General features: G+C 38.6%; 1 protein-coding gene across 1 annotated transcript in view; it reads right to left on the bottom strand.

The window, feature by feature from the left end:
• LOC135217980 (tubulin polyglutamylase TTLL5-like) overlaps window positions 1-7029 on the bottom strand; it is a 66644-nt gene extending 59615 nt beyond the window's left edge. Inside the window, 7 exon segments of the mRNA XM_064254106.1 lie at window positions 247-500; window positions 1371-1584; window positions 2208-2365; window positions 2587-2737; window positions 3230-3540; window positions 3542-4680; window positions 6941-7029. Of these exon segments, the coding sequence (XP_064110176.1) occupies window positions 247-500; window positions 1371-1584; window positions 2208-2365; window positions 2587-2737; window positions 3230-3540; window positions 3542-4162 (1709 nt within the window). The 5' untranslated portion in view covers window positions 4163-4680; window positions 6941-7029.
• Window positions 7030-13717: the final 6688 nt, after the last annotated feature.

Genomic DNA, 13717 nt, shown 5'->3' with positions numbered 1-13717 from the left:
AAATTCAATATTTAACTAAGGACACAATCATTATAAGGATTTATTAGTGTACATACTACTAATCTGGAATATACCTTATTAAACCATACATCATGCTCTCCCAGTGATAAAGAAAATGCACACATTGATACCCCACACAATGCATCTATACTAAAAGTTCACTTGCATAATTACTGCAGCAATCATGAACTTCACAATAAGAAATTAATGCTTACAATTACAGAAAACATTGCGAGTGAAACATACTGTACATAGTTTGAATGAAACTTGTTAACGGAGTAATTTGTGAGATGAATGCAAGGGTTCCAAAGGTTCTTTCCATGCTGGTACTTGACCGTGGCCAACCGCACTAAGCCTTCCTCATACAAATACACAACCAAGGGGTCCAGTGACGTCACGGCTACATACAGTCGTAGATCACACTTGTACCCATCCACCAACAGCGGTGAATCAATATACCTACAGACCAAAGATGTCTCATCTGCCGGTACCTGGTCAACCTGCAACAAGAACTTTCTTTGTTACAAATTAAACATAAATAACAATGCCTTTCACCTGCTGGAAAATATTTTGGAACACTTAAAAGGAAGATAAGTTTACCACATTTCCATACTGAAATGAAAAACAAACCAGTACTATATATGTAATTTTTATAGTATCTCTTCTAACTGTAAGTAAGACACATTTTACAATTTTTTGGAACACCACTATTTACTTAAATAACATCTGCAAATCATACTAATGATAAAAAAATACGTTCTGAAAGGAATCGTTACTAAACAGCACCAGTACACAACCAAGGCAGCTAAAGGAGGTACTGAGGGTTTCAATAATAAACAGGTTTAATCAGACAACTTGAATGAAAGGGGATCAGAAATATGAACATAAGGCACTGAGCAACCCCTGGATGGCAGCAAGTAGGTGGTGACATAGGTGTCATGCTTACATTTGACTTACACAAAACATTATGACAAAATGCAAACAAAACACAGCCGATGCCCAGGGATTCACAGGGGATGCGTACCACAACCCCTTGCGAATAGCCAAAATCCAAAAATACTTGACAACCCTCTAAAAATGCTTATAACTGCCTACTTTAATAGTTTTATCATGAAAAATGTATTAAGTCATGAAAATAATATGAAAGTAGAGTCATTATTGAATATTTCTCTAAGAAAATTCTGCAAATAGGTCAATAATGTGGATATACATTCCACAGAAAAATCAACGATTCCAGAACCGTGAATAGGCAAGGGTCCACTGTAGGATGACAATAATATAAGCACAAAGCACAATTCCAAAAGAGAATTATAGGGACAGAAGAAAACCAAATAAATTCAAATTCATCCTCTACTAATGCAACTACTTGCCTGATTGATAAGATAGATCCCTTTGCCTTGCGAAGATGCAACAGGCTTCACAATCCAGGTGCCTCTTTCCCTGAGGTGGGTGTCACAGAAATCTCTGTATTCAGTCGGCAGAATGAAACTTGTCGGAATGAAATCGAAGATCTTCACTCCAAACTGCCTCTGCATTCTCTTGATATTCATATACAAACGGTCCTTCCTTGTTAATTCAGATGACCTGTAAGGCAAAAGAATCGTATTTAGGCCAAAATCGTTCACTTTAGTAGCAGATTAATAACCTGAAAGATAAAAGCATGCTATATTAAGAGCATGATTATTATTGTACAGGGATCAGAAAAAGTTTAATTTAGTGCACCAGATTCATATGTAAAAGAACTCCACTCAGCAAGTCGATAGTGCTGAATGGGTGTGGCATGCATTCCAATCTTGACCAACTATACAATTCAAGTTGCTTTACTAATTAGTTGTTACTGCTAAGGCAGATATCATTAAACTGTGCACTCATTGTCAAGGTCAATATTACTAAAGAATGAGATGAAGTATGTGACTATCATTTTACCCGAAAATATTACTAGGCACCATAAGTCACTGGACTAAACTTTGTGTCACTTTCAAGATCATTATTACAAAAGCTATACTCTTCCTTACCAACTGTGGACTATAAAAATTCAGACTATCACAATCTATTCAATATAACTACTGACCAATGACTTCCAAAACGTGAAAACAATGCAAAAAATGCAGCTGCCAATTTCATTGTAAGTGGATAAGATGTCCATGAAAACAATACTTCAACTCATTAATAATACAATATTATTGCTACTGGGATACACTACTTGCCTTGGAAAATGATTCACTTTCTGCCAGTCTTGAAGCTGACGAATTTCATTGGGGTTGAAATGGGCATTCCCCCAGTACAAGTTGAAGAAAGAGCTGGAGGAGTCCACCTCTGAAAACCCATGGGCTTCTAACAGCATTCTTATCAGCTTTGAATCTGCCTGCTTGAAAGGGAGAAACAAACAAAAAACACTGCAGTGCTGGTAATTACAAGATGAAATTTCAAACTACAAAGCTAGCTACAACCACAACACACATTTATGTAGCCAATATGCACCATCAGTGTCCTCTAAAATCAAACTTTTAGATATAAGTCAGAAAAAGATAAATTTAACTGAATACCAAACATTATCTGTCTGATACTACCGTAGAGATTACATACCTGGGAAAACTTGAACGTCATCGTATACTTAGACGCTGTACAATCTTTTGGTGTTTCTTCTAAGTTAGCATAGTTGAACAACAGGTAACCAGTCTTCCTACTGCCCGATCCCCACCACATAACGTCTCCTATGATTGTCATCACATCTTCACTGAAATCATTGATATCCATATAAGTAAATATAATACGCATACGGCAATGTTTATCTGCTGTACACAGTACATACATGCGTTCAGATCCAGAGCAATCTACGATACAGGGGTTAAGTTTATAAAGTAAAAAAATACAACAGAACTGTTTCAAGGTTTGGGCAGAGGTTGTTAGCTGATACACAAGCTGAAAATTATACCTATGGTCTGCAATCTGCTAAAGAAGGATTGATTTTCACTTGAACACACAGTGTTACTCTCGAATTACTCACTTTGGTACAAAGAATTTAAGTTTTTTAACTAATTCAAAAAGTAGCTGTGTAAAGGATTTTGCAATACTAATACAATATTCTATCAAATCCTGAAAAAGTATCACCATATCCGCAGATATGTGACCATACTTAGTATTTAGTGATGTCCTACCAAATGACCTGACAGATTTCAATCAAGAAGACCTTGAAGAAAACTATCAACTGGTTCAAAATAACACTTACCCTTTGTTCTTTCCACTGCTGCTCGATTTGCCATTTCTGTTTTCTCTCTTCAAGGATCTTCCTCTTTCTTTCTTTTCTTGACTTTTCTGGTCTTTGCTCTTATCTGATAATTTCTCATTGCTGACATTTTCTTTATCTTCTTTGCCACTCTTCTCAATGAGACTGCGGCTTGGGCTTCTCGATGCTGCTCGTTTCATTCTTTGTGCCCATTCCATGGTAAACCTTCCAGGCTTCTTCTCTTCAGTCTGCAATGGCACTTTTTGTTCAAAAATATTTTCCTTTTTGGAATGGTCCCCCTTTCCACTTGGGGGGCAGACTAGGAGGAGCCAACTTCTGACGAGCTGGGAGCTTTGGACGTTCCCCAGAATAGCTTCTGTTGTGGGCTGTGCCCCCAGTTCTAGTTTTGGGCTTCTTCTCTTTATTCTGACTATCTTTCCCATCGCACTCCCTCCTCTTCCTCTCTGAGCTCGAACCAACGGGACTGGCACTTTCTCGACGCGAGCTGTCAGCTCTTCTCCTGTCGAGGGAGTGGCTACGACTATTATCACTCTTCGGGGGACGATCCGACGACTTATTTCGAAGAGAACCGGCACGTTTACGATCTAACGAGGAAGTCCATCTGGATGAACTATCCCCCAATCTATTTCCCCGCTCTTGAGCAGAGTTACTGCTGCTTCCAGCACTACTGCTAAACCTTGTACCTGTGCTTGAACTACTACTGCAACTGCTGCTGCTAATACTGCTACTCCCACTCATACGACTACTGCTCCGGCTGTACGGTGGAGCACGAGGTACTTCGGGGGGCTTGCCGCATACTTTATGGCCCTGAAGTCTGAATTCAGCATCGTCAGAAAACTGAACTTTCTGATCCCCTTTCCGTGCACTCTTCACGGGAGAGTCAGATCGAGAGGAAATTGCAGATAGCTTCTCCATTATAATATTCTACAAAGAAGCACTTTTAACATTTAAATAAAAAATTATAAAAATAAACTATCTCTGAAAACATATAAATTCACACCTGACTAGATACTGAAAAGCTATAAACTATTAAATAATAAAACACTGAACATGCACTTAGGCTAAGGAATGATCAACACCACGAAGAATTAACTCAAGACAAAAATGACTCAAGCGATCCAAGACAAAATCTCCATCCAGCCACGAAAACGAAGAAATAAATCCACTTAGAATTGGAGGCCTCTTTCCTCGTTGCTTGGTCAGGGAGCAGGATGCTTTGAACGGATGGGAATGATTCTGCAAGAGGTATTTTCAGGTAGAGAGGGAAAAGACGACGAGGTATGATGAGGGATTGGGCGTTGACTAGGTGGGGTGTTCCTTTAGGGAGTTCATCGTCCTTGGCACAATTCCAGTTCCAAGGCGATGTGGGGTCAGCTGGGAATAGGCGGCTTTTTCATCGATCATCTAAAGCTCAGCATTCCTAAGTGAAGATCCTGTAAAGGAAAGAATATATCTGTTTAGAACTAAGTTCAGTAAAATAAAGAATTACAAACATGTGAAAAATCATGACAAACGTCAAAACTAAAAGACTAAAACCTTACGAGTGAATACTGTACTGTGCCCTGGCTTAACCAGGATGGAGCTATGCTCCTGTTGTATATATTTCATATTTTCTGCCATTCTGGATATAGGCTACTTTATACCAGGTCCTCCTCAACCCCTTTTTATCTAGTGTAAATGAAAATAAGAAGTACTAATAGTTTACTATGTAATATGTAAGTAATGTTTTGCATTTCAAACAAAACACTACAAAACAACAACAATATGTTGTCTACTTATGTGACTATAATTAATACTGAATGACATATTGGCTTCCCTTCATCTTACATAAGAGATATGTATAAGTGTTAAATACTAATGACATTTTATGCTTTTTCTGATGTTTTACGAAATGCTTTTGGCAACTAAAATATGACTGATACTGTACACTACTGCCATCTGCAAAGAAACACAAAATCATTAAACAAGTGTTCATTAATTCAGGCAAAACACCCTACAAACTGATAAAAATTGGTCTCAGCCTAGTTATGAATAACAAATTTTCAAAGCTGCCCAGACCTTGTCTACATTTTATATATCATAAACTCTCTGTCTAGTGATGCCTAGCAACATGTTACCCATTGGCTTTGTTCTTCACTCAAAATATTTATTCTAAACCAGTTCACTTATCGATGTTTTTCTGTTAACACCTGTTCACAAAAATGCAAGACAAAACATAAAATGTCAACATTTAACAATGGCTTTTCATATTGATACAGAGTTAGTGTCAAACAGTGAGGTCTCTGAAATAATCGTACATATTTAATGAAATAATCAATTAGATTATTTCATTAAATATGTGCGATTGGTATTTATTTACCTAGCCTCATAACCATAAAAATAAGTTTCCATGATTAAAATGCCAACAAAATTGTGAGGGATGATGGGTCATTATTCAAGAAGAATCTGAATAAAAGATATATGGGGATGAATGTTAGTTACTCTGCTCATTACAAAATGATCTCTCGTTTGGTCTTGGAATACGATCAGTGCTTAACCATACAGGTAGGCTAACCCTGGCCTATAGGCTCACCTATTTTAGGCAGAACCCCGACATGTAATGGGGTTTTAGGTTACTTCTGGCAACTGAATCTGGTCAGTGCTAGTCAATGCCATCGTGTGACCTCGAACGGCTGAATCCTGATGTCAAGTTTCAATCAATCTATAAGTCAAGAAGGTCAACCAAACTATAAGTCAAAAGCAATGGTCCACGTACCATAGCCTAACCTAGGCTATACCATACACTCCATTTTGATGGCTACATCGATAGAAATGATTTCCAAGGAAATTTACTTAAAAAACTGACATAATTCTTTGCGAGAGCCATTTAATTATCGCCAGTTACACCTCGCCTGAATACCCAAATTCAAAAGCAATGACAAGTGTAGTTTATAGGTAGCCTACCCTAAGGTACCTAGCTAGCTATGTCATACACTTCAATTGTTAGCCAAATCGATAGACGGGGATTCCGACTGTAAATATGTTGCAAAATTGGCCACATTTGTTACATCAATCATTAATATCGTCAAATTATGCCCCGGCTAAATAGGGGGGAGGGGCTTGGCTACGGTACGAGGTCCCAACCTACCATAGCCTACTCCCGAAAGTCTCCAAACCCAAGCCTTTCGTAACCCTATTTTCATCATGGCTCTAGTTCCCAAAAAGCCCCTCCCCCGCCCCTACCTTAAAACGGGCCCAAAAATGCCCAGCGAGAACATCTGGGTGTTGCGAAAAGAACAGGGGGGAGGGGGAGAGGAGAGGTGGGTGGAGGGGGCCAACTGAACAACCCTGACCCATCCTACCACTTCATATCAAGCGACATAAATCCCTTTCAGTGAGTTGTATCTTTCGTTAATCCGCTACAGAGGGGAGGGACGACCTTACCCTAATCCCAGGCGACGACTGCGACCCCAAACAGTATCCGAAATAGGACAGAAACAGCCAAAATAAGAGAAAGGTCGACCCCTGACCCGTCCTGCAACTCCAGTCACTTCAAATAAATCCGGATAAATCGCCTCAAATAAATCGTTTCACTCGCTAATCCTCCTCAGTGCGGAGGGAGAACATTGCCCTGACCCGGGGTACAGATTACATGCCGAAACAGTCGCTGGGAAGCGACGGAAACGGCCAAAATAAGAGGAAGGTTGCCCTCACCTGTGCATGTTCCTCCACTGCATGTAAACAAACTGACTCTCTACCTACCCCCGCAGTGTGACGTCACGGTCACGTGACATCTGCAACCCCCGCCCCGCTGGTATTTAAATCGTCCTTTTAAAACCGTAGTGCTGTGTTCTGTGAAATGTTTGATTTATCTAGGCTTATTCAGTCTTTCCTCTTTGTCGATTCCCCTCGGAATGTATTCTTTGACGTCTGAGAAACATCATGATATCAACAGCATGCGGAATAATGCCAATTACGTAATAAATTTGGTTGCTTGAACTTGACGTCTGGGAATGAGGACATTTTGTACTGTCTTCTACGAAATATTTTATTTATCTACGTTTATTCAGCCTTTCTTCAGCATCGATTTACAGCACACTGTATTCTACGATGTCTCGGAAGCCTTAATCATTCAGTAGCTCGTAAAGTAATGCTAATATTTAATCAATCTGGGCTCTTGAACTTGACGGTTGTGAACGAAGAAACATTCAAGTTTGCGCAAAATGCAATGTGACATTGTCGCATGATTCTCTCATAAGACGTTTTAGAATGATTGGATATTTTTTTTATGATTTCTTGTGAATATAGTTTAGTAAACTCAAAGTTATTTGTGTGTGTGTGTGTGTGTGAAAACAACTGTAAAGGCTGTAAAACTTTTCAAGCATTGAGTAACTTTATGGAAGATGTTGCAGCAGTGGTATGTATGTATTTAGTATGTGTTTGTGTGTGTGTGCGTGTGTGTATGTGGGTGTATCATTCCTCTCTCATACCTCTTTCATTCCTTCTAGATATTCCTTTCTTTTTTCTTAGCTAGAACTTTTGAATTGTACACTTTTTTTACCATTTCTTCTCTTTATCTTTTCTTTCTTACCCTTATACTTACGGATTCAGTTTCCACACTTCGCTTCCATAAGGGAGGGCTGGCTTAACAATCCCTCCATATATCCCAACCTTGGCTTTCATAGACATTCTAAGTCTTATATCAAGATATATTGTAAAGATGTGGAACAACTTCGATTAGAAATGAAGGTCAACTGTCTGAATTTTTCCCTGCTAGCTTGTTTAATGTTCGCTAGTTTAGAAGCCTTTTTTTGCTGGGGGGGGGGGGGGGGGGGGGGGGTGGGGGGGGGGGGGGGGGGGGGGGGGGGCTACCTGTTTGATTCCACTATGTAAATCTGATTGACTAGATTCAGATAAAACTTTTGTACCTTGATACTGGTTTACTTCCGTTAGAAACATATTGCCAGTCATTGTCCTAGATTATTCAGTACCTTTCGTGGGTGCCTGAAACCTTTCTAGTTAGTACCTACATCTGTTCATAATTTATGTTGCTGTGTACTACACATTTAACTGCATGAAGGTGTTGCTGTGTAGTAAAGTTACTGATTCCCTTCTGTATACGTGGGCATCTTGCCTAATTCTTAATCCTTAAGAAAAGTGTTAAAAAATAATGATTTTCCTTTGCATTGAATAGCTTCTCGAATGAACAGTTAATAATGAAGAAAAGTACCGAAGAGAACGACTGATCAAAATTATAGTTGGTCAAGAAACATTGCAATACTGAAATGAGAGAGAAAATAAATAAATAAGACAGAGAAAAGGCGAACAGGAAGAAGCCAATAACGGAAAGCCACTGCACAGAAGCACGGACGGGGAAGAGAAAGTGACGTCAAACGGGAAGAACTTGCGAGTGACGAAGATGAAACCTGCAAGATTCTGCTTTAAATTTAGACAGCGAGAAACTGTTGCCATTTCGTGGAACAAGATCGTTGCATTATACGTCTAGACGAAGAGTCAGACTATCCCAGTTTTTTTTTTTTTTTTTTTCATACAGACTCAGGAATCATTTAGACACCAGAGAAATGTACTAGAGTAGAGAAACGAACCAGTCAGTCAATGACTGGATAGCGAAGGGTAGCACCCGAAACCTCCGAGACTCCTCAGGGTGGAAGAAGAAGTCTGCAGCGAAGCCTTATAAAATTATCTAGGTTGAAAACGAAGCACCTCACAGACGTTGACGTCTGTGCTGCAAGGTCTCATGAGTGCTTGGAAATACAAGATCTCCGATCATCCCTACGGCAAAATCATGATGACATTTTGAGTTTGAATTCCAGTGACGTTGAAATATATGTCACTGCTACTTCGTTTTCATTAGCGTCTTTGGTTACAGCTTGATTATCTTCCAGGCGTTCAAGACAGGTTTGTTTACATCCGGTCGTAAATTATGGCGTTTTATGATCTGGGAGATTCCGATGTCGTAGTATTTCTGTATGTGTACTATTTAAGGCATATGTACTATGTGTGGACTTATTATTATTATTATTATTATTATTATTATTATTATTATTATTATTATTATTATTATTATTATTATTATTATTATTATTATTATTATATTGAAAGGCTAGAAGCAATCCCAGGTGAAAATTTCAAGGTCTCTAACACAGAAAGCTGCCCAGTACAAAAAAGAAGAAGAAGAAGAAGGAAAAACAAACTAGCAGAATGTAAAAACAAGGAAACACAAGATATAGTCTATCAGAGAAAATTGACAAGGAAAAACTGAGATAATCGAAGGTAAACGAGAAGTTACACAAATGTTCAAAATAGCTTCGTACTCACGCGCACACACACACACACACACACACACACACAGTTCGTATCCTAGGCCTATCTGGAAATGCCTCTAAAAACGAAAGGTAATCTCATAGCCAGTGGCCATAGGTGACTATACGATATTATACAACGGATATACAAACACGAATCACCATACATGCATTCACGTGTGTCTGCATATGTTGAGGAAAGGTTGTAAATTAATGGGATTAGTTTTTCTTTCCTTCTTCCTTTCTTTCTCTCGTGTCGACAATTTGTTAAGGCAATAAATCACGCGGGAATCAGGTCACGGAAGACGTTCTGAAGGTTTTGGCGAGTCTGTTTTCACATCTGATCACACAAATCCTCCGCTCGAGTTCTAAATCATGCTGCATATTCAGAGGTCACGCTGACTACTCTTGACTAGAACACACACACACACACACACACACACACACACACACACACATATATATAATATATATATATATATATATATATATATATATATATATATATATATAAGAAGGCCTTTATAATGAAAAATGTCTGAAGCGAAGTTAATATACATAACAAGATATAGATTAGTTAAAAATTCAAGAGGTCTGGAAAATAATTCTATTAAAGGTATAAATAAGTATAAAGTAATATAAGTATAAAGCATGTACACCTCTCTCTCTCTCTCTCTCTCTCTCTCTCTCTCTCTCTCTCTCTCTCTCTCTCTCTCTCTCTCTCTCAATGCTTAGTACACAAAGACACCCCAAATCACAGAAAGAGGCCACACAACCCTCTTTCTTTCATTATTTCACCTGCATATTCGTCTAAGTGGGCCCTAATTCCCAAAAATCACGGCCCTGGATCCTTGTATAATTAATGGGTCTCGGTGATAAACCGCACGGGAGCGGTAAACGGCTGTGGATCAATTCATTGATCCCTCTTGCAAATTTGGTGTTGTAATGTGGCGGACAGTCTCCCTCGAAAACGAATAAATGAATAAACACGACAGTTTAAATGGAAATCGGCTTACGACAGCCAGCCAGCGCGGACTCGCGCTTCGCAAAACGCTTCCAAAACGAAAGAATGGAATGGAATATCAAACTTTTAGGCCTAAGCCAAGGGCTTATAAAGAGAGTTTGGCTGTGTGGAAAGAATAAGAGAAGATAGCTACGTTTGTGGTTGTTAAAATGGTGTACACTTAATGAATGAGAGAAGATATGTTTGTGGAAATGGTGTGGTACACTTAGGAAGTACAATGATGGAATGGAATGGAAAATGCTTTCTAAGTATCTAATTGAAGGATTAGTATACGTGTTCTGCTTTGCCGTTTGACATACCGGTGTCTTTAATATCTATCTATCTATCTATCTATCTATCTATCTATCTATCTATCTATCTATCTGTCTGTCTGTCTGGAAAACCCAAAACAAGTTCCAGTTACGCATATATATCGTGAGCTGTTTGTAGCTGGCTACTACTACTGTCATTCTGTCCTTAATATTCAATAACTGGTTCCTAGGAATTCGGCAACAAGATACTCGGGTAGGTACCCTCCTCCGCTGTGAAGGTGGGCCCTTGGGGGTGGGTGGAGAGAGAGAGAGAGAGAGAGGGGAGGGGTTGTGGGAGGGGGTAGGGAGAGTAGATCCTGATATCAATAACGTAAGGTGAAATTCGAGACGAGTTTCTTCAGATCTTGACTTTGTTGGGACGCTGGAGTTATACATCCTGACCTTTCATTAAGCACAGGTAGGAGAAAATATTCATCACTTTGGGAAGCCTTTTAATAATAATAATGAAAATTAATTTTTTTCTTTTTAATAAGTGATCTCTCGTCTCTGCGTTTCCCATCGTAGTGTTTGGAAGCTTGAATTGCAAGTCAATGGTCCCTGTGGTGGGAGTGTTCCATATGAATAGGACTCACTTTCTGAATAATAATAATAATAATAATAATAATAATAATAATAATAATAATAATAATAATAATAATAATAATAATAACATCCTCAGGGAGGGATAAAGGACTCCTGGAACTGAGAAAGCTTTGTGTTATCACGTAATTAATAAATGTCTGAGTCCACCCGCGTCTTTCTTATTAAAAGGAAGATTAAGGTAACCTGAGGTTACAGTTTTCGTTTCATCCAAGAGAAATGCAATCACGTTCGTGTCTTCCTATATAGACTGAGCCACAGCTTCTTAAACCTGACTGTGTGTCTCTTCTTCTTCTTCTTCTTCTTCTTCTTTCTTCTTCTTCTTCTTCTTCTTCTTCTTCTTATTATTATTATTATTATTATTATTATTATTATTATTATTATTATTATTATTATTATTATTCGACTGGGTGGTATTTATAGTGTGGGGTTCCGGGTTGCATCCTACCTTAAGAGTCCATCACTTTTCTTACTATGTGCGCCGTTTCTAGGATCACACTCTTCTGCATGAGTCCTGGAGCTACTTCAGCCTCTAGTTTTTCCAGATTCCTTTTCAGGGATCTGGGGATCGTGCCTAGTGTTCCTATGATTATGGGTACAATTTCCACTGGCATATCCCATATCCTTCTTCTTCCTATTTTCAGGTCTTGATACTTATCCATTTTTTCCCTCTCTTTCTCTTCAACTCTGGTGTCCCATGGTATTGCGACATCAAATGAGTGATATTTTCTTCTTCTTCATTATTATTATTATTATTATTATTATTATTATTATTATTATTATTATTATTATTATTATTATTATTATCTTTGCTCTATGACAGTCCTCCAATTCGACTGGGTGGTATTTATAGTGTGGGGTTCCGGGTTGCATCCTGCCTCCTTAGAAGTCCATCACTTTTCTTACTATGTGTGCCGTTTCTAGGATCACACTCTCGCATGAGTCCTGGAGCTACTTCAGCCTCTAGTTTTTCTAGATTCCTTTTCAGGGATCTTGGGATCGTGCCTAGTGTTCCTATGATTATGGGTACGATTTCCACTGGCATATCCCATATCCTTCTTATTTCTATTTTCAGATCTTGACACTTATCCATTTTTTTCCCTCTCTTTCTCTTCAACTCTGGTGTCCCATGGTATTGCGACATCAATGAGTGATACTTTCTTCTTGACTTTGTCAATCAACGTCACGTCTGGTCTGTTTGCACGTATCACCCTATCCGTTCTGATACCATAGTCCCACAGGATCTTTGCCTGATCGTTTTCTATCACTCCCTCAGGTTGTTGCTCGTACCATTATTACTGCAAGGTAGCTGATGTTTTCTTGCACAGGCTCCAGTGGAGGGACTTTTGCCACTGAATCATGCCTCTTTTTGTACTGGTTCTTTGCAAGTGCCGGGCATTCGCTCGCTATGTGGTTTATGGTTTAATTTTTCGTATTGCACTTCCTACATATGGGAGAGATGTTATTTCCGTCTATCGTTCTTTGAACATATCTGGTTCTTAGGGCCTGATCTTGTGCCGCTGTTATCATTCCTTCAGTTTCCTTCTTTAGCTCTCCCCTCTGTAGCCATTGCCAATTGTCATCGCTGGCTAGTTCTTTAGTCTGTCTCATGCTATTGTCCGTGCATTGGTTTGTTGTGCCAGTCCTCTGTTCTGTCTGTCATTCTCCTGTCTCTGTATATTTCTTGGGTCTTCGTCTACTTTTATTAGTTCCTTCTTCCCTGCACTCTTTAGCCACTCGTCTTCACTGGTTTTCAGATATTGCCCCAGTGCTCTGTTCTCGATGTTGACGCAGTCCTCTATACTTAGTATTATTATTATTATTATTATTATTATTATTATTATTATTATTATTATTATTATTATTATTATTATTATTATTATTCAGAAGATGAACCCTACTCATATGGAACAAGCCCACCAAAGGACTTCAAATTCAAACTTCCAAAGAATACGGTGCTCATTATGTAGGTGAGAGAAGGCACAGCGAAATACAGAAATAAGAGGTCTCACTTACTAAAAAGAAATTAATAAGTTTTTTCAGCATTACTACCATAAAAAAATACGAGAAGATTGACACAAAGTCTGTGTCATTGGCAATTTGCAACAGGCAAATCAAAAAGAATTCTTTGTCAGGTCCTAATTTCACTAATTATTCCACTGCAGGTGAAGAGATTGGAAACAAATACCAATAAATACATAGATAGATGAAATAAAGAGGCAAATAGATAAATAGATCAGTGAATAAATAGGCA

This window comes from Macrobrachium nipponense, chromosome 9 (genome assembly GCF_015104395.2).
Source record: "Macrobrachium nipponense isolate FS-2020 chromosome 9, ASM1510439v2, whole genome shotgun sequence".
NCBI lineage: Eukaryota > Metazoa > Arthropoda > Malacostraca > Decapoda > Palaemonidae > Macrobrachium > Macrobrachium nipponense.
The sequence above is the reverse complement of the archived record's forward strand: the minus strand, read 5'-3'. Positions and strand labels throughout refer to the sequence as shown.